General features: G+C 46.2%; 1 protein-coding gene across 2 annotated transcripts in view; it reads right to left on the bottom strand.

Moving 5' to 3' along the window:
* The window catches only part of LOC129831799 (calsyntenin-2-like), a 681,146-nt gene that overhangs the window by 166,970 nt on the left and 492,079 nt on the right, over positions 1–22,097 (bottom strand). For both annotated transcript variants that reach the window (XM_055895258.1, XM_055895259.1), the window contains exon 5: positions 18,095–18,244. In XM_055895258.1, the coding sequence (XP_055751233.1) occupies positions 18,095–18,244 (150 nt within the window). The remainder of the gene's footprint in view (positions 1–18,094; positions 18,245–22,097) is intronic.

The following is a 22,097-nucleotide window of genomic DNA, read 5'->3' as shown; positions in this document are numbered from 1 at the left end:
TAATGGAGTGATATGTCATGTGAACCATGTAATGGAGTGATATGTCATGTGAACTATGTAATGGAGTGATATGTCATGTGAACTATGTAATGGAGTGATATGTGATGTGAACTATGTAATGGAGTCATAAGTCATGTGAACTATTTAATGGAGTGATATGTCATGTGAACCATGTAATGGAGTCATATGTCATGTGAACTATGTAATGGAGTGATATGTCATGTGAACTATGTAATGGAGTGATATGTCATGTGAACCATGTAATGGAGTGATATGTCATGTGAACCATGTAATGGAGTGATATGTCATGTGAACTATGTAATGGAGTGATATATCATGTGAACTATGTAATGGAATGATATGTCATGTGAACTATGTAATGGAGTGAAATGTCATGTGAACTATGTATTGGAGTTATATGTTATGTGAACTATGTACTGGAATGATATGTCATGTCAACTATGTAATGGAGTGATATGTCATGTCAACTATGTACTGGAGTTATATGTCATGTGAACTATGTAATGGAGTGATATGTCATGTCAACTATGTAATGGAGTGATATGTCAATGTGAACTATGTGATGGAGTAATATGTCATGTGAACTATGTAATGGAGTGATATGTCATGTGAACTATGTAATGGAGTGATATGTCATGTGAACTATGTAATGGAGTGATATGTCATGTGAACTATGAAACGGAGTTATATGTCATGTCAACTATGTAATGGAGTGATATGTCATGTGTACTATGTAATGGAGTGATATGTCATGTGAACTATGTAATGGAGTGATATGTCATGTCAACTATGTAATGGAGTGATATGTCATGTCAACTATGTAATGGAGTGATATGTCATGTGAACCATGTAATGGAGTGATATGTTATGTGAACTATGTAATGGAGTGATATGTCATGTGAACTATGTAATGGAGTGATATGTCATGTGAACCATGTAATGGAGTGATATGTCATGTGAACTATGTAATGGAGTGATATGTCATGTGAACTATGTAATGGAGTGATATATCATGTGAACCATGTAATGGAGTGATATGTCATGTGAACTATGTAATGGAGTGATATGTGATGTGAACTATGTAATGGAGTGATAAGTCATGTGAACTATTTAATGGAGTGATATGTCATGTGAACCATGTAATGGAGTCATATGTCATGTGAACTATGTAGTGGAGTGATATGTCATGTGAACTATGTAATGGAGTGATATGTCATGTGAACCATGTAATGGAGTGATATGTCATGTGAACCATGTAATGGAGTGATATGTCATGTCAACTATGTAATGGCTATGTAATGGAGTGATATGTCATGTCAACTATGTAATGGAGTGATATGTCATGTGAACTATGTAATGGAGTAATATGTCATGTGAACTTTGTAATGGAGTGATATGTCATGTGAACTATGTAATGGAGTGATATGTCATGTGAACTATGTAATGGAGTGATATGTCATGTCAACTATGTAATGGAGTGATATGTCATGTGAACTATGTAATGGAGTGATATGTCATGTGAACTATGTAATGGAGTGATATGTCATGTCAACCATGTAATGGAGTGATATGTCATGTGAACTATGTAATGGAATGATATGTCATGTGAACTATGTAATGGAGTGATATGTCATGTCAACTATGTAATGGAGTGATATGTCATGTGAACTATGTAATGGGGTGATATGTCATGTGAACTATGTAATGGAGTGATATGTCATGTGAACCATGTAATGGAGTGATATGTCATGTGAACTATGTAATGGAGTGATATGTCATGTCAACTATTTAATGGAGTGATATGTCATGTCAACTATGTAATGGAGTGATATGTCATGTGAACCATGTAATGGAGTGATATGTCATGTGAACTATGTAATGGAGTGATATGTCATGTGAACTATGTAATGGAGTGATATGTCATGTCAACTATGTAATGGAGTGATATGTCATGTGAACTATGTCATGGAGTGATATGTCATGTGAACCATGTCATGGAGTGATATGTCATGTGAACCATGTAATGGAGTGATATGTCATGTCAACTATGTAATGGAGTGATAATGTCATGTGAACTATGTAATGGAGTGATATGTCATGTGAACTATGTAATGGAGTGATATGTCATGTGAACTATGTAATGGAGTGATAATGTCATGTAAACTATTTAATGCCAGCATACTTCTGATTTGAAGTTCAACTAAAGTATACGAACACCCCGACCTCAGTTCTTATAAACATAAGCAATCTAAACAACTGGATCTTTCACAAAGGAAGGTAACAGGTTCAAATGGCTGCCTGGACTATTGACCCTTTTTAACACTGAATATGCACACTCCCTGGACTCTATCTACGTTCACACATGTTGACACTGACAGTCCAAAACACACACACGCACGCACGCACGCACACACACACACACACACACACTACACATGCTCAGACACACAAAAACTCACACACACACACACATGCATATTGACAACACACATACACACTCTCCACATACACTGCCGCTACTCTGTTAATTACCTATCCTGATTGCCTAATCATTTTTACTACCTACAACCTACGTGTACATATTACCTCATCTATCTCGCATCCCTGTACATTGGCTCGGTAGCGATACTTCTTGTCTTTAGCCTTGTTATTGTTATTTATTTTTACTATTTTCTATTTGGAGAAAGTGAGATGCTGTATAGAGAAGATGCACTTTTTAACTCTGTGATGTCGGAAATAGGCTCGTAAGTAAACATTTTACAGTAAAGTCTACACCTGCTGTATTCGGCGATTGTGACAAATACAATTTTATCCGTTTTTTATTTGGAAACCTGTGTGATGTGATTGTGTGTGTGTGTGTGTGTGTGTGTGTGTGTGTGTGTGTGTGTGTGTGTGTGTGTGTGTGTGTGTGTGTGTGTGTGTGTGTGTGTGTGTGTGTGTGTGTGTGTGTGTGTGTCTGTGTGTGTGTGTGTGTGTGTGTGTGTGTGGACATGTTTAACTATACTTGTGGGGACCAGAAGTCCCCGAAAGAATAGTTAACAGACAAAAAATTGACAAACTGGAGACATTGTGTTAGTCCCCACAAGGTCAAATTCTATTTCTAGGGGGTTTAGGGTTAAGGTTAGAATTACTGTTTTGGTTAGAATTACGTTAAGGGTTAGGGTTAGGAGCTAGGGTTAGGTTTAGTGTTAGGAGCTAGAGTTAGGTTTAGGGTTAAGGGTAGGGTTAGGTTTAGGGTTAAGGGTAGGAGCTAGGGTTATGTTTAGTGTTAGGGGCTAGGGTTAGGTTTAGGGTAAAGGGTAGGGTTAGGTGATAGGGTTAGGTTTAGGATTAGGAGCTGGGTTAGGTTTAGTGTTAGGAGCTAGGGTTAGGTTTATGGTTAGGAGCTAGGGTTAGGTTTAGTGTTAGGGGCTAAGGTTAGGTTTAGGGTTAATGTTAGGTTTTCGGGTTAAGGTTAGGGTTAGAGTTAGGGTAACGGTAAGGGTAAGGGTACGGGTTAGGTTTTGGGATAGGGAAAATAGGATTTTGAATGGGACTGAATTGTGTGTCCCCACAATGTTAGTTGTACAAGACTGTGTGTGTGTGTTCCTCATAGATGCCCAATATATGTTACACTGTAATACACTGATTCATAGATGTTACACTGTAACACACTGACTCATAGATGTTACACTGTAATACACTGACTCATAGATGTTACACTGTAATACACTGGCTCATAGATGTTACACTGTAATACACTGGCTCATAGATGTTACACTGTAATACACTGACTCACATATGTTACACTGTAATACACTGGCTCATAAATGTTACACTGTAATACACTGACTCAGATGTCACACTGTAATACACTGGCTCATAGATGTTACAGTGTAATACACTGACTCATAGATGTTACACTGTAATACACTGACTCATAGATGTTACACTGTAATACACTGACTCATAGATGTTACACTGTAATACACTGACTCATAGATGTTACACTGTAATACACTGACTCATAGATGTTACACTGTAATACACTGACTCAGATGTTACACTGTAATACACTGACTCATAGATGTTACACTGTAATACACTGACTCATAGATGTTACACTGTAATACACTGACTCATAGATGTTACACTGTAATACACTGACTCATAGATGTTACACTGTAATACACTGGCTCATATGTTACACTGTAATACACTGACTCAGATGTTACACTGTAATACACTGACTCATAGATGTTACACTGTAATACACTGACTCATAGATGTTACACTGTAATACACTGACTCATAGATGTTACACTGTAATACACTGGCTCATATATTACACTGTAATACACTGACTCAGATGTTACACTGTAATACACTGACTCATAGATGCTACACTGTAATACACTGACTCATAGATGTTACACTGTAATACACTGGAGGGAGAGTGAGATAATGTTGAGAGAAGGAGGGAGAGTGAGATTCTGTACAGAGGAAGGCGAGTGAGATACTTTAGAGAGAGAAGGAGGGAGAGTGAGATACTGTGGAGAGGTGGGGGAGGGAGATACTGTAGAGAGGAGGGAGAGTAAGAAACTGTAGAGAGAAAATTAGGGAGAGTGAGATACTGTAGAGAGAAGGAGGGGGAGGGAGATACTGTAGAGAGGAGGGGGAGGGAGATACTGTAGATAGGAGGGAGAGTGAGATACTGTAGAGAGAAGGAGGGAGAGGGAGATACTGTAGAGAGAGGAGGGAGAGTGAGAAGCTGTAGAGAGAAAAAGGAGGGAGAGTGAGATACTGTAGAGAGGAGGAGGGAGAGTGAGATACTGTAGAGAGAGAAGGAGGGTGAGTGAGATACTGTAGAGAGAAGGAGGGAGAGTGAGATACTGCAGAGAGGACGAGGGAGTGTGAGATTCTGTGGAGAGACAATGAGGGACAGTGAGATTCTGTACAGAGAAGGAGGGTGATGGAGATACTGTAGCGAGAAGGAGGGAGAGTAAGATACTGTGGAAAGAGAAGGAGGGAGAGCGAGATACCTTGGAGAGGAGGGAGAGTGAGATACTGTAGAAAGAAGGAGGGAGAGTGAGATACTGTAGAAAGAATGAGGGAGAGTGAGATACTGTAGAGAGAAGGAGGGAGAGTGAGATACTGTAGAGAGAAGGAGGGAGAGTGAGATACTGTAGAGAGAAGGAGGGAGAGTGAGATACTGGAGAGAGAAAGAGGGAGAGTGAGAAGCTGTAGAGAGAAGGAGGGAGAGGGAGATACTGTAGAGAGAAGGATGGAGAGTGAGATACTGTAGAGAGAAGAAGGGAGAGGGAGATACTGTAGAGAGAAGAAGGGAGAGTGAGATACTGTAGAGAGAAGGAGGGAGAGTGAGATACTGTAGAGAGAAGGAGGGAGATACTGTAGAGAGAATGAGGGAGAGTGAGATACTGCAGAGAGAAGGAGGGAGAGTGAGATACTGTAGAGAGAAGGAGGGAGAGTGAGATACTGTAGAGAGAAGGAGGGAGAGTGAGATACTGTAGAGAGAAGGAGGGAGAGTGAGATACTGCAGAGAGAAGGAGGGAGAGTGAGATACTGTAGAGAGAAGGAGGGAGAGTGAGATACTGCAGAGAGAAGAAGGGAGAGGGAGATACTGTAGAGAGAAGAAGGGAGAGTGAGATACTGTAGAAAGAATGAGGGAGAGTGAGATACTGTAGAGAGAAGGAGGGAGAGTGAGATACTGTAGAGAGGAGGGAGAGTGAGATACTGTAGAGAGAAGGAGGGAGAGTGAGATACTGGAGAGAGAAAGAGGGAGAGTGAGAAGCTGTAGAGAGAAGGAGGGAGAGGGAGATACTGTAGAGAGAAGGATGGAGAGTGAGATACTGTAGAGAGAAGAAGGGAGAGGGAGATACTGTAGAGAGAAGAAGGGAGAGTGAGATACTGTAGAGAGAAGGAGGGAGAGTGAGATACTGTAGAGAGAAGGAGGGAGATACTGTAGAGAGAATGAGGGAGAGTGAGATACTGCAGAGAGAAGGAGGGAGAGTGAGATACTGTAGAGAGAAGGAGGGAGAGTGAGATACTGTAGAGAGAAGGAGGGAGAGTGAGATACTGTAGAGAGAAGGAGGGAGAGTGAGATACTGCAGAGAGAAGGAGGGAGAGTGAGATACTGTAGAGAGAAGGAGGGAGAGTGAGAAGCTGTAGAGAGGAGGGAGAGGGAGATACTGTAGAGAGAAGGAGGGAGAGTGAGAAGCTGTAGAGAGAAGGAGGGAGAGGGAGATACTGCAAGGAGAAAATGAGGAGAGTGAGATACTGCAGAGAGGACGAGGGAGAGTGAGATTCTGTAGAGAGAGAATGAGGGAGAGTGAGATTCTGTAGAGAGAAGGAGGGTGATGGAGATACTGTAGAGAGAAGGAGGGAGAGTAAGATACTGTAGCGAGAGAAGGAGGGAGAGCGAGATACTGCAGAGAGAACGAGGGAGAGGGAGATACTGTAGAGAAGAGGGAGATACTGTAGAGAGGAGGGAGAGGGAGATACTGTAGAGAAGAGGGAGAGGGAGATACTGTAGAGATAGGAGGGAGAGTGAGATACTGTTGACAGCAGGAGGGAGAGTGAGATACTGTAGAGAGAAGGAGAAGAAGTGAGATACTGTTAAGAGAAGAAGGGAGAGTGAGATAGTGTTGAGAGAAGGAGGGAAAGTGATATTCTTTACAGAGAAGGAGGGAATGTGAAATACTGTAGAGAGAGGAGGGAGAGTGAGATACTGTAGAGAGGAGGGAGAGTGCGATACTGTTGAGAGAAGGAGGGAGAGTGAGGTACTGTTGACAGCAGGAGGGAGAGTGAGATACTGTAGAGAGAAGGAGAAGAAGTGAGATACTGTTAAGAGAAGAAGGGAGAGTGAGATAGTGTTGAGAGAAGGAGGGAAAGTGATATTCTTTACAAAGAAGGAGGGAATGTGAAATACTGTAGAGAGAGGAGGGAGAGTGAGATACTGTAGAGAGGAGGGAGAGTGCGATACTGTTGAGAGAAGGAGGGAGAGTGAGGTACTGTAGAGAGGAGGGAGAGAGGAGTGGTAGTAGAAGGATTATAAATATGTGAGGTAGATTATGTGTCACTGTTGCTAGGTTTCCATCCAATCGGCGACAGATTTTCATGCAAATATTCTAAAATCCACGTAAAGAAAATAAATGCATCTCCACCAAACTGACTTGTTGTGGACAAAAATAAGTGTGTGATGACATAGTACACAAAAAAGGACTTTCACATATCGGATAAAAATCTAAAATTCGGTGTGTTTCCATGGCATTTTCAACTCTGTCGAGAGTTTTGTTACAGAAACTGATGCTTTAAATAGCAGATGTGCTACTCTGGTTGTGACACGTGCTCTCTGGCAAATAGCTGGCAGATACAGTGTGACTAGGCTGTAAAGTTAGACTAGTCTACATGATGAGATTATCATGGATCAGCATGTCACCAGAATAAGCCTCTGGATATTTATTGTAAAGGAGCATCAAGTTCATCACCGTGCACATTCACCTCCCTGTGAAGTTCATCACCGTGCACATTCACCTCCCTGTGAAGTTCATCACCGTGCACATTCACCTCCCTGTGAAGGTCATCTCTGTCACGATCGCCTTGACGTGGAAGAGAGGACCAAAACGCAGCGTGTGAAAAATACATTCTTTTAAATTATAACGACTAAACAAAAACAACAAACTGACGATCGTGAAGCTATTTAAACAAATCGTGCTGACACTAAACACTACACAATGTCATAGACAATTACCCACAACAGCCCAATGCCTATGGCTGCCTTAAATATGGCTCCCAATCAGAGACAAATGAATGACAGCTGTCTCTGATTGAGAACCATTCAGGCAACCATAGACATACCTAGAAACCTACACTCAACACTAACCCATACACTCTAACAAAACACCCTAGACACTACAACCACCCAAGACAAGATAAAAACACAAACATCCCCCCTGTCACACCCTGACCTAACCAAAATATTACAGAAAATAAAGATAACTAAGGCCAGGGCGTGACAGTACCCCCCGTCCCCCCTCCCAAAGGTGCGGACTCCGGCCGCAAAACCTGACACAGAAGGGGAGGGTCCGGGTGGGCCTTCCAACGGCGGCAGCTCGGGAGCGGGACGTTGCCCCCCCCCCCCCTCCACCATAGTTAATACCCGCTTTGGTGGCTCTGGCGGATCCTGGCTGACTGGCGGCTCTGGCGGATCCTGGCTGGCTGGCGGCTCTGGCTGCTCATGGCTGGCTGGCGGCTCTGGCTGCTCATGGCTGGCTGGCGGCTCTGGCTGCTCATGGCTGTCTGGCGGCTCTGGCAGCTCATGGCTGGTTGGCGGCTCTGGCAGATCCTGGCTGGTTGGCGGCTCTGGCAGATCCTGGCTGGTTGGCAGCTCTGGCAGATCCTGGCTGGTTGGCGGCTCTGGAAGATCCTGGCTGGTTGGCGGATCTGGAAGATCCTGGCTGGTTGGCGGCTCTGGAAGATCCTGGCTGGTTGGCGGCTCTGGAAGATCCTGGCTGGTTGGCGGCTCCTGACTTACGAACGGCTCTGACGGCTTGGAACAGACGGGCGGCTCTAATGGCTCGGGACAGACGGATGGCTCAGATGGCGCTGGGCAGACGGATGGCTCAGATGGCGCTGGGCAGACGGATGGCTCAGATGGCGCTGGGCAGACGGATGGCTCAGATGGCGCTGGGCAGACGGATGGCTCAGATGGCGCTGGGCAGACGGATGGCTCAGATGGCGCTGGGCAGACGGATTGCTCAGATGGTGCTGGGCAGACGGATGGCTCAGATGGCGCTGGGCAGACGGATGGCTCAGATGGCGCTGGGCAGACGGATGGCTCAGATAGCGCTGGGCAGACGGATGGCTCAGATGGCGCTGGGCAGACGGATGGCTCAGATGGCGCTGGGCAGACGGATGGCTCAGATGACGCTGGGCAGATGGATGGCTCAGATGGCGCTGGGCAGACGGATTGCGCTGGGCAGACGTATGGCTCAGACGGCGCTGGGCAGGCAGGCAGCTCAGACGGCGCTGGGCAGGCGAGCAGTGTAGGCGGCGTTGGGCAGATGGCCGACTCTGAAATGCTGAGGCGCACAGTAGGCCTGGTGCGTGGTGCCGGAACTGGTGGTACCGGACTGGAGACACGGACCTCAAGGCTAGCGCGGGGAGAAGGAACAGAGCACAGTGAATTCACGAGGCGCACTATAGGCCTGGTGCGTGGTACCGGAACTGGTGGGACCGGGCTGAGGGCACGCACCTCAGGGCGAGTTCGGGGAGAAGGAACAGTGCGTACAGGGCTCCGGAGACGCACAGGAGGCTTGGTGCGTGGTACCGGAACTGGAGGTACCGGGCTGGGGACACGCACCTGAAGGCTAGTGCGGGGAGAAGGAACAGGGCATACTGGACCCTGGAGACGCACATTAGGCCTAGTGCGTGGTGCCGGAACTGGTGGTACCGGGCTGGGGACACACGCATCTCAGGGCTAGTGCGGGGAGCAGCAACAGGATGCACAGGACTCTGGAGACGCACAGGAGGCTTGGTGCGTGGTGTAGGCACTGGTGGTAATAGGCTGGAGACATGCACCACAGGGCTAGTGCGTGGAGGAGAAACAGGGCTCTGGAGACGCACAGGAAGCCTGGTGCGTGGTGTAGGCACTGGTGGTACTTGGCTGGGGCGGGAAGGTGGCGCCGGAAATACCGGACCGTGCAGGCGTACTGGCTCCCTTGAGCACTGAGCCTACCCAGCCTTACCTGGTTGTATGCTCCCCGTAGCCCGACCAGTGCGGGGAGGTGGAATAACCCGCACTGGGCTGTGTTGGCGAACCGGGGACACCATGCGTAAGGCTGGTGCCATGTATGCCGGCCCGAGGAGACGCTCTGGAGACCAGACGCGTTGAGCCGGCTTCATGGCACCTGGCTCAATGCCCAATCTTGCCCTGCCAGTGCGGGGACTCACAGGCTTCCTACCGCGTCGTCGTGCTGCCTCCATTCGCCGGTAACCCTCCTCGCACTGTTCCAGAGAATCCCAGGCGGGCTCCAGCATTCGCCCTGGGTCGATCGCCCAACTGTCGATCTTCTCCCACGTAGTATAGTCCAGATCCTGCTCCCATTGCCATAAATCCTGTGCATGTTCCTGCTGCCGCTTGACACGCTGCTTGGTCCCGTTCTGGTGGGTAATTCTGTCACGATCGTCTTGACGTGGAAGAGAGGACCAAAACGCAGCGTGTGAAAAATACATTCTTTTTAATTATAACAACGAAACAAAAACAACAAACTGACGATCGTGAAGCTATTTAAACAAATCGTGCTGACACTAAACACTACACAATGTCATAGACAATTACCCACAACAGCCCAATGCCTATGGCTGCCAACCATAGACATACCTAGAAACCTACACTCAACACTAACCCATACACTCTAACAAAACCCCCTAGACACTACAACCACCCAAGACAAGACAAAAACACAAACATCCCCCCTGTCACACCCTGACCTAACCAAAATATTACAGAAAATAAAGATAACTAAGGCCAGGGCGTGACAATCACCATGCACTTTCACCACCCTGTGAAGTTCATCATCATTTATTTAATCTGTAGCCTAAAAAACTGCATGGTATCCCAAATCGTAGTGGGATGACCACACACTATATCAGTTTACTTATATTGGTTATTATATACTGTCATTTTTTGCGCAAAAAGGCGTTTCCACCACCATTTCTTGCATAATTTATTTTACAGACACAAGAAGATCCCCCCACGTCAAACGAACCTATCATCTGTTGGCATTTATAAAATTTATCGAAACTTCATGTTTCCATCACAGCTTCCGTGCTTTACTAGTATAAGAACTGTGGATGGAAACGTGAATACTTTCACACAATTTTGTTACTGAGAGTTGAGACTGAGAGGTGTGTGTGTGTGTTTATGTGTCTGAGTCAGTGTTGCCAGTAATGTCAGAGTGACTGTGTTTGTCAGTGTGTGGGTCAGTGTGTGTGTGTGTGTGTGTGGGAACGTTGTAGGAATGTTGACAATGTGCTTCAGTGTGTCAGGGTCCATCCTATTTCTAAGTTTAACTTTATCTTGTCCTCTCTCCCTCTTTATCCTGTCCACGCTCCCTCTTTATCCTGTCCTCTCTCCCTCTTTATTTTGTCCTCTCTCCCTCTTTATCTTGTCCTCTCTCCCTCTTTATCTTGTCCTCTCTCCCTCTTTATCCTGTCCACTCTCCCTCTTTATCCTGTCCTCTCTCCCTCTTTATATTGTCCTCTCTCCCTCTTTATATTGTCCTCTCTCCCTCTTTATCTTGTCCTCTCTCCCTCTTTATCCTGTCCACTCTCCCTCTTTATCCTGTCCTCTCTCCCTCTTTATCTTGTCCTCTCTCCCTCTTTATATTGTCCTCTCTCCCTCTTTATCTTGTCCTCTCTCCCTCTTTATCCTGTCCTCTCTCCCTCTTTATCTTGTCCTCTCTCCCTCTTTATCTTGTCCTCTCTCCCTCTTTATCCTGTCCTCTCTCCCTCTTTATATTGTCCTCTCTCCCTCTTTATCTTGTCCTCTCTCCCTCTTTATCCTGTCCTCTCTAGCTCTTAACCTGTCCCCTCTAGCTCTATATCCTGTCCTCTCTCCCTCTATATCCTGTCCTCGCTCCCTCTTTATCCTGTCCTCTATCCCTCTTTATCTTGTCCTCTCTCCCTCTTTATCTTGTCCTCTCTCCCTCTTTATCTTGTCCTCTCTCCCTCTTTATCTTGTCCTCTCTCCCTCTTTATCTTGTCCTCTCTCCCTCTTTATCCTGTCCACTCTCCCTCTTTATCCTGTCCTCTCTCCCTCTTTATCTTGTCCTCTCTCCCTCTTTATCTTGTCCTCTCTCCCTCTTTATCTTGTCCACTCTCCCTCTTTTTCTTGTCCTCTCTCCCTCTTTATCTTGTCCTCTCTCCCTCTTTATCTTGTCCTCTGTCCCTCTTTATCCTGTCTTCTCCAGCTCTATATCCTGTCTTCTCTCCCTCTTTATCACGTCCTCTCTCCCTCTTTATCCTGTCATCTCTCCCTCTTTATCCTGTCTTCTCTCCCTCTTTATCTTGTCCTCTCTCCCTCTTTATCCTGTCTTCTCTAGCTCTATATCCTGTCTTCTCTCCCTCTTTATCAAGTCCTCTCTCCCTCTTCATCCTGTCATCTCTCCCTCTTTATCCTGTCTTCTCTTTATCTTGTCCTCTCTCCCTCTTTATCCTGTCATCTCTCCCTCTTTATCCTGTCTTCTCTCCCTCTTTGTCCTGTCCTCTCTCCCTCTTTGTCCTGTCTTCTCTCCCTCTTTATCTTGTCCTCTCTCCCTCTTTATCTTGTCCTCTCTTCCTCTTTATCCTGTCTTCTCTCCCTCTTTATCTTGTCCTCTCTCCCTCTTTATCCTGTCCTCTCTCCCTATTTATCACATCCTCTCTCCCTCTTTATCCTGTCCTCTCTCCCTCCGTATCCTGTCATCTCTGCTCTTTCTGCTCTCCCCTTGGCCTATTCTCCCTGTAGGACGACATTAAAATACATCCACTGTATGTTTCAATATGAACATCTCCACGTGGCCTATTCTCCCTGTAGGACGACATTAAAATACATCCACTGTATGTTTCAACATGAACATCACGTGGCCTATTCTCCCTGTAGGACGACATTAAAATACATCCACTATATGTTTCAATATGAACATCTCCACGTGGCCTATTCTCCCTGTAGGACGACATTAAAATACATCCACTGTATGTTTCAATATGAACATCTCCACGTGGCCTATTCTCCCTGTAGGACGACATTAAAATACATCCACTGTATGTTTCAATATGAACATCACATGGCCTATTCTCCCTGTAGGACGACATTAAAATACATCCACTGTATGTTTCAATATGAACATCACATGGCCTATTCTCCCTGTAGGACGACATTAAAATACATCCACTGTATGTTTCAATATGAACATCTCCACGTGGCCTATTCTCCCTGTAGGACGACATTAAAATACATCCACTGTATGTTTCAATATGAACATCTCCACGTGGCCTATTCTCCCTGTAGGACGACATTAAAATACACCCACTGTATGTTTCAATATGAACATCACATGGCCTATTCTCCCTGTAGGACGACATTAAAATACATCCACTGTATGTTTCAATATGAACATCTCCACGTGGCCTATTCTCCCTGTAGGACGACATTAAAATACATCCACTGTATGTTTCAATATGAACATCACATGGCCTATTCTCCCTGTAGGACGACATTAAAATACATCCACTGTATGTTTCAATATGAACATCTCCACGTGGCCTATTCTCCCTGTAGGACGACATTAAAATACATCCACTGTATGTTTCAATATGAACATCACATGGCCTATTCTCCCTGTAGGACGACATTAAAATACATCCACTGTATGTTTCAATATGAACATCTCCACGTGGCCTATTCTCCCTGTAGGACGACATTAAAATACACCCACTGTATGTTTCAATATGAACATCTCCACGTGGCCTATTCTCCCTGTAGGACGACATTAAAATACACCCACTGTATGTTTCAATATGAACATCTCCACGTGGCCTATTCTCCCTGTAGGACGACATTAAAATACATCCACTGTATGTTTCAATATGAACATCTCCACGTGGCCTATTCTCCCTGTAGGACGACATTAAAATACATCCACTGTATGTTTCAATATGAACATCTCCACGTGGCCTATTCTCCCTGTAGGACGACATTAAAATACATCCACTGTATGTTTCAATATGAACATCTCCACGTGGCCTATTCTCCCTGTAGGACGACATTAAAATACATCCACTGTATGTTTCAATATGAACATCTCCACGTGGCCTATTCTCCCTGTAGGACGACATTAAAATACATCCACTGTATGTGTCAATATGAACATCACATGGCCTATTCTCCCTGTAGGACGACATTAAAATACATCCACTGTATGTTTCAATATGAACATCACATGGCCTATTCTCCCTGTAGGACGACATTAAAATACATCCACTGTATGTTTCAATATGAACATCTCCACGTGGCCTATTCTCCCTGTAGGACGACATTAAAATACATCCACTGTATGTTTCAATATGAACATCACATGGCCTATTCTCCCTGTAGGACGACATTAAAATACATCCACTGTATGTTTCAATATGAACATCACATGGCCTATTCTCCCTGTAGGACGACATTAAAATACATCCACTGTATGTTTCAATATGAACATCTCCACGTGGCCTATTCTCCCTGTAGGACGACATTAAAATACATCCACTGTATGTTTCAATATGAACATCTCCACGTGGCCTATTCTCCCTGTAGGACGACATTAAAATACATCCACTGTATGTTTCAATATGAACATCACGTGGCCTATTCTCCCTGTAGGACGACATTAAAATGCATCAAAATGGAAACAATATAGTTCTAAAAATGTTGTATGTTTACGTTAGTTTCTGATGCTACGGGTATAACGTTACAATTGTGTAGCTAATAGGCTAGGTGTTTGTAAATGGACTGAAGTGAATGAACCTACAGCAGACAAGCTGATAATGGCTGGGGTCATTTTTTATTGTTTTTGCTATTTTAAAGCCCTGAGAGAGAGAGATTGAGAGAGAGAGGGGAGACAGAGAAAGATAGAGAGATTGAGAGAGAGAGGGGAGACAGAGAAAGAGAGGGAGAGTGTGAGAGAGAGGGGGAGACCGAGAAAGAGAACGAGAGAAAGAAAAAGAGAGCGAAAGAGAGCGAGGACAAGCCAGACACTTCACACTACAGTGTCAGAAGAGAGGAAGGATAGAGGAGGACAGGATAATAAGAAGAAGAAGTGCCAAGTCGTTTATTTTTTCCCTCCCTTCTTCCATTCTTTCATTAATTATCCTCAGGACCAGTGCCCAAGGCAAGCCACCCAATCTGATTGGCTCTAAGAGGTTTCTGAAACGTGCCAGTCAATAGTGCTCCCATTCTCAGGAAGAGAAAATGCTTCTCAGACTTCCTTCTGAGATAAGATGCTTGGTCTAGACTTAACTTAGATTTCTACATTATGTTCCACCCAGTTACTGACAGTCAAAGGTTACACTGAAATACACCCAAAGCAAACATTTCAAATCCTACAGTGAACAGCAATCAACCGACACAAATGTTCTAATTTTCCCTTCCATGTTATTATCATTGTTGAATACATCCTCATAATTATTTCATAGCTTTGCAGAGGGGGAACAAATATGAACACCCTTCGCCTTGAATTATTATGTAGCACCCGTAGGGTCTGGTTTAATTCTGGGGTGAAGAGGGCAGAATCAGAACGTAATCCCAGTTTTATACAGCAAGGCTAATGGGGAAGCATGCAGCAAGCTTAGAACAAACACCCACTAAAACAAAGGATAGGAATAAACCAAGGGGTATGACTGAATATGAAGATGTGTTTTGGTGTGTGTCTCCAATATGTGGTGTCTGGGACATCTGTCAGTGGTGCCTGTGGTGTCTGGTACATCTGTCAGTGGTGCCTGTGGTGTCTGGGACATATATCAGTGGTGCCTATGGTGTCTGGGACATCTATCAGTAGTGCCTATGGTGTCTGGGACATATATCAGTGGTGCCTATGGTGTCTGATACATCTGTCAGTAGTGCCTGTGGTGTCTGGTACATCTGTCAGTGGTGCCTGTGGTGTCTGGGACATATATCAGTGGTGCCTATGGTGTCTGGGACATCTATCAGTAGTGCCTATGGTGTCTGGGACATATATCAGTGGTGCCTATGGTGTCTGGGACATCTGTCAGTAGTGCCTGTGGTGTCTGGTACATCTGTCAGTGGTGCCTGTGGTGTCTGGGACATCTATCAGTGGTGCCTATGGTGTCTGGTACATCTATCAGCGGTGCCTATGGTGTCTGATACATCTGTCAGTAGTGCCTGTGGTGTCTGGTACATCTATCAGCGGTGCCTGTGGTGTCTGGTACATCTGTCAGTGGTGCCTGTGGTGTCTGGTACATCTGTCAGTGGTGCCTGTGGTGTCTGGGACATCTATCAGTGGTGCCTATGGTGTCTGGGACATCTATCAGTGGTGCCTATGGTGTCTGATACATCTGTCAGTAGTGCCTGTGGTGTCTGGTACATCTGTCAGTGGTGCCTGTGGTGTCTGGGACATCTATCAGTGGTGCCTATGGTGTCTGGTACATCTATCAGCGGTGCCTATGGTGTCTGATACATCTGTCAGTAGTGCCTGTGGTGTCTGGTACATCTATCAGCGGTGCCTATGGTGTCTGGGACATCTGTCAGTGGTGCCTGTGGTGTCTGGTACATCTGTCAGTGGTGCCTGTGGTGTCTGGGACATCTATCAGTGGTGCCTATGGTGTCTGGGACATCTATCAGTGGTGCCTATGGTGTCTGGGACATATATCAGTGGTGTACAGGGACTAGGACATGTGTAATTATGGGGAAAGACAGACAGACAGACAGACAGACAGACAGACAGACAGACAGACAGACAGACAGACAGACAGACAGACAGAGACATGGTAAGGATGTGAACTTTCAGATGTGAGCACACACAGCAAAAATGAGCTTGTACTGTATCTCGCACAGATACCTGCACGGAAAGTTCACTTTTCTCTCACACACAAATACAGACGTACACACACACATGCAGGGTCACATTGTCTATTTCTGGATGATAACTAGGCATTAAGGAGCCATATTAAGCCTTACTGTTTCTGTCACTGACTAGAGAAGGAGAGAGGTGGGGGGGTGGAGGGATGGAGAGAGGAACAAGGAGAGAAGTGAAAACAGCAATAGAAAACAAACGTGGTTGTCTGGAGAGGGAGCTGTATGTGTGTGTGTGTGTGTGTTTGTGTGTGTTTGTGTGTGTGTGTTTGCCCAGCTGCTTCAACTCCGAGAGATCTACCAGGACAGCAAGAACGAGCAGGAGAGGAAAAAGTGGAGGGGATGTTTAAAAAGTTAGAAGTTCAGATTGTGCTTTAGGCTGGCAGTGCCAGTATAATCCTTATAGATTGACAAGGTGACTGCAGAAATATACATGGTTGTTGTAGTACACTCTGAGAAAAAATGGTTCCATTAGGGTTCTTTGGCTGTCACAGAGCGTTCTACCTTGGAAACAATTCAAACCCTCTGTGGAAAAGCGGTATGACATTGCGGTATGACATGTCCTTCAATCTCTGACCATGAAATGCTCCCCCCACTTGCCTCTTCCACCACCAGCACCCTCTCGACACTGCCTAGAGGGATAAGTGTCCTCTCACAGAGATGTGTCCTCTCTTCTTCCTAGAATGAAACGTCTAAAATCCTAATTTGCGAAATACAAAGTGTAAAACTGTTTTCAAAGAGAGGATTAGCTGTGAACCATGGGAGAGCGGCTAATGTCACCCTGCACAACATGAGCCCTGGCCTCCCTTCTGTGCTCTGTGTGCTCTCTCTTCGTGTGCTCTCTCTCTGTGTGTGTGTGTGTGTGTGTGTGTGTGTGTGTGTGTGTGTGTGTGTGTGTGTGTGTGTGTGTGTGTGTGTGTGTGTGTGTGTGTGTGTGTGTGTGTGTGTGTGTGTGTGTGTGTGTGTGTGTGTGTGTGTGTGTGTGTGTGTGTGTGTGTGTGTGTGTGTATCTGAGTATCTGAGTGTCTGAGTGTCTGAGTGTCTGAGTGTCTGAGTGTCTGAGTGTCTGAGTGTCCATTTCTGTAAGTTCTTAGAAGATGGAATTCCTGTTTATACTTGTGAGTCCCAATGAATGCTGTGAACACTTGTTGTATTTCTGTAGCCTGTCTTGTGATATTCCTGAGGAGGTGTTAAGAGCTGTGTCAGCTGTGTTGATTACAGCAGCTATTTGACAGTCGTTTCCCAAGGGAGTGAGAGAGCGACAGAGACAGAGAGAGAGAGAGAGAGAGATACACATGCACACCCACAGAAATATACTTCAAAAGACAGTGATACTGATCGCTGACAGGTTTTAGGAGATGCAAACTGAATCAAATGCATTCAGCGAGACACAGAAAGACACAGAGACAGACCCCTATGTACACCCCCCCACGGTTCAGCCCTTCTAGTACTAATCACCTTGCCAGCCAGGTTTGCAGACAGGTTTAACGTAGATGTGTACCACCACGCTCTCTGTGGATCTCTTCTGTCCGCAGTCGAAGGCTGTGACCAGGACCTCATACTGTTGCTGCTTATCAAAGCTCAGCTTCTCTGTGTTCCTGATGTTACCTACGGAGGACAGGAGAGGTCAGAGGTCAGCTTCTCTGTGTTTCTGATGATACCTACGGAGGACAGGAGAGGTCAGAGGTCAGCTTCTCTGTGTTTCTGATGATACCTACGGAGGACAGGAGAGGTCAGAGGTCAGCTTTTCTGTGTTTCTGATGATACCTACGGAGGACAGGAGAGGTCAGAGGTCAGCTTCTCTGTGTTCCTGATGTTACCTACGGAGGACAGGAGAGGTCAGAGGTCAGCTTCTCTGTGTTTCTGATGATACCTACGGAGGACAGGAGAGGTCAGAGGTCAGCTTCTCTGTGTTTCTGATGATACCTACGGAGGACAGTAGAGGACAGAGGTCAGCTTCTCTGTGTTCCTGATGTTACCTACAGAGGACAGGAGAGGTCAGAGGTCAGCTTCTCTGTGTTTCTGATGATACCTACGGAGGACAGGAGAGGTCAGAGGTCAGCTTCTCTGTGTTTCTGATGATACCTACGGAGGACTGTAGAGGGCAGAGGTCAGCTTCTCTGTGTTCCTGATGTTACCTACGGAGGACAGGAGAGGTCAGAGGTCAGCTTCTCTGTGTTCCTGATGTTACCTACAGAGGACAGGAGAGGTCAGAGGTCAGCTTCTCCGTGTTTCTGATGATACCTACGGAGGACTGTAGAGGGCAGAGGTCAGCTTCTCTGTGTTTCTGATGATACCTACGGAGGACAGGAGAGGTCAGAGGTCAGCTTCTCTGTGTTCCTGATGTTATCTACGGAGGAGAGGTCAGAGGTCAGCTTCTCTGTGATGCTGATGTTACCTACGGAGGACATGAGCGGTCAAAGGTCATGGAAGGTCACAATCAATCGGCTACTGTCCATCATACGAACTGAATAAGAAATGACGTTACCTGTAAAGGCAGATGTTCCTCTTTTTCATACATTCACTGTCCTTTCTATTCTCCCTAAACTAGTGTCTCCATCTCTCCATCACAGCTCATATCTCTACATACAGTACCTCTCTACCTGCACGTACTGTTGTTGTGTTCTGCTGCCTCATCCAATTTCACTGTGTGTCTCGTCTCATCTGTCAGACACACACACCCACTCACTCACACATATAACGCAGAGTGCTTTCCACCTGACAGAGATGCCTATTCCCCTGCCTTCAATTATAACGTCAACTTACACGTGTCAGCAGCCAAAACGCTCTGTGTCGGCCGACAACTGTGCAAAGCTAATAAATGAAGTTTGACCCCCCCTGCGTTTACCAATGACAGACAACAGCCTCTCTTCCTCTATCCTCCTCCTCTCTGTCCTCGTCTTCTCTCTCTATCCTCCTCCTCTCTGTCCTCGTCTTCTCTCTCTATCCTCCTCCTCTCTGTCCTCGTCTTCTCTCTCTATCCTCCTCCTCTCTGTCCTCGTCTTCTCTCTCTATCCTCCTCCTCTCTGTCCTCGTCTTCTCTCTCTATCCTCCTCCTCTCTGTCCTCGTCTTCTCTCTCTATCCTCCTCCTCTCTGTCCTCGTCTTCTCTCTCTATCCTCCTCCTCTCTGTCCTCGTCTTCTCTCTCTATCCTCCTCCTCTCTGTCCTCGTCTTCTCTCTCTATCCTCCTCCTCTCTGTCCTCGTCTTCTCTCTCTATCCTCCTCCTCTCTGTCCTCGTCTTCTCTCTCTATCATCCTCCTCTCTGTCCTCGTCTTCACCCTCTATCCTCCTCCTCTCTTTCCTCGTCTTCTCTCTCTATCCTCCTCCTCTCTGTCCTCGTCTTCTCTCTCTATCCTCCTCCTCTCTGTCCTCGTCTTCTCTCTCTATCATTCTCCTCTCTGTCCTCGTCTTCCCTCTCTATCCTCCTCCTCTCTGTCCTCGTCTTCTCTCTCTATCCTCCTCCTCTCTGTCCTCGTCTTCTCTCTCTATCCTCCTCCTCTCTGTCCTCGTCTTCTCTCTCTATCATCCTCCTCTCTGTCCTCGTCTTCTCTCTCTATCATCCTCCTCTCTGTCCTCGTCTTCTCTCTCTATCATCCTCCTCTCTGTCCTCGTCTTCTCTCTCTATCATCCTCCTCTATGTCCTCGTCTTCACCCTCTATCCTCCTCTCTGTCCTCATCTTCCCTCTCTATCCTCCTCCTCTCTGTCCTCGTCTTCTCCCTCTATCCTCCTCCTCTTTGTCCTCGTCTTCTCTCTCTATCCTCCTACTCTCTGTCCTCGTCTTCTCTCTCTATCCTCCTCCTCTCTGTCCTCGTCTTCTCTCTCTATCCTCCTCTCTGTCCTCGTCTTCTCTCTCTATCATTCTCCTCTCTGTCCTCGTCTTCTCTCTCTATCCTCCTCCTCCTCTCTGTCCTCGTCTTCTCTCTCTATCATTCTCCTCTCTGTCCTCGTCTTCTCTCTCTATCATCCTCCTCTCTGTCCTCGTCTTCCCTCTATATCCTCCTCCTCTCTTTCCTCGTCTTCCCTCTCTATCCTCCTCCTCTCTGTCCTCATCTTCCCTCTCTATCCTCCTCCTCTCTGTCCTCTTCTTCTCTCTCTATCCTCCTCTCTGTCCTCGTCTTCTCTCTCTATCATTCTCCTCTCTGTCCTCGTCTTCTCTCTCTATCCTCCTCTCTGTCCTCGTCTTCTCTCTCTATCATTCTCCTCTCTGTCCTCGTCTTCTCTCTCTATCCTCCTCCTCCTCTCTGTCCTCGTCTTCTCTCTCTATCATCCTCCTCTCTGTCCTCGTCTTCTCTCTCTATCATCCTCCTCTATGTCCTCGTCTTCACCCTCTATCCTCCTCTCTGTCCTCATCTTCCCTCTCTATCCTCCTCCTCTCTGTCCTCGTCTTCTCCCTCTATCCTCCTCCTCTTTGTCCTCGTCTTCTCTCTCTATCCTCCTACTCTCTGTCCTCGTCTTCTCTCTCTATCCTCCTCCTCTCTGTCCTCGTCTTCTCTCTCTATCCTCCTCTCTGTCCTCGTCTTCTCTCTCTATCATTCTCCTCTCTGTCCTCGTCTTCTCTCTCTATCCTCCTCCTCCTCTCTGTCCTCGTCTTCTCTCTCTATCATTCTCCTCTCTGTCCTCGTCTTCTCTCTCTATCATTCTCCTCTCTGTCCTCGTCTTCTCTCTCTATCATCCTCCTCTCTGTCCTCGTCTTCCCTCTATATCCTCCTCCTCTCTTTCCTCGTCTTCCCTCTCTATCCTCCTCCTCTCTGTCCTCATCTTCCCTCTCTATCCTCCTCCTCTCTGTCCTCTTCTTCTCTCTCTATCCTCCTCTCTGTCCTCGTCTTCTCTCTCTATCATTCTCCTCTCTGTCCTCGTCTTCTCTCTCTATCCTCCTCTCTGTCCTCGTCTTCTCTCTCTATCATTCTCCTCTCTGTCCTCGTCTTCTCTCTCTATCCTCCTCCTCCTCTCTGTCCTCGTCTTCTCTCTCTATCATTCTCCTCTCTGTCCTCGTCTTCTCTCTCTATCATTCTCCTCTCTGTCCTCGTCTTCTCTCTCTATCATCCTCCTCTCTGTCCTCGTCTTCCCTCTCTATCCTCCTCCTCTCTTTCCTCGTCTTCCCTCTCTATCCTCCTCCTCTCTGTCCTCATCTTCCCTCTCTATCCTCCTCCTCTCTGTCCTCTTCTTCTCTCTCTATCCTCCTCTCTGTCCTCGTCTTCTCTCTCTATCCTTCTCCTCTCTTTCCTCGTCTTCTCTCTCTATCCTCCTCCTCTCTGTCCTCGTCTTCCATCTCTATCATCCTCCTCTATACCCTCGTCTTCACCCTATATCCTCCTCCTCTCTGTCCTCGTCTTCCCTCTCTATCCTCCTCCTCTCTGTCCTCATCTTCCCTCTCTATCCTCCTCCTCTCTGTCCTCGTCTTCTCTCTCTATCCTCCTCTCTGTCCTCGTCTTCTCTCTCTATCATTCTCCTCTCTGTC

The sequence above is a fragment of the Salvelinus fontinalis genome, chromosome 33, assembly GCF_029448725.1.
Source record: "Salvelinus fontinalis isolate EN_2023a chromosome 33, ASM2944872v1, whole genome shotgun sequence".
Taxonomy (NCBI): Eukaryota; Metazoa; Chordata; class Actinopteri; order Salmoniformes; family Salmonidae; genus Salvelinus; species Salvelinus fontinalis.
The sequence above is the reverse complement of the archived record's forward strand: the minus strand, read 5'-3'. Positions and strand labels throughout refer to the sequence as shown.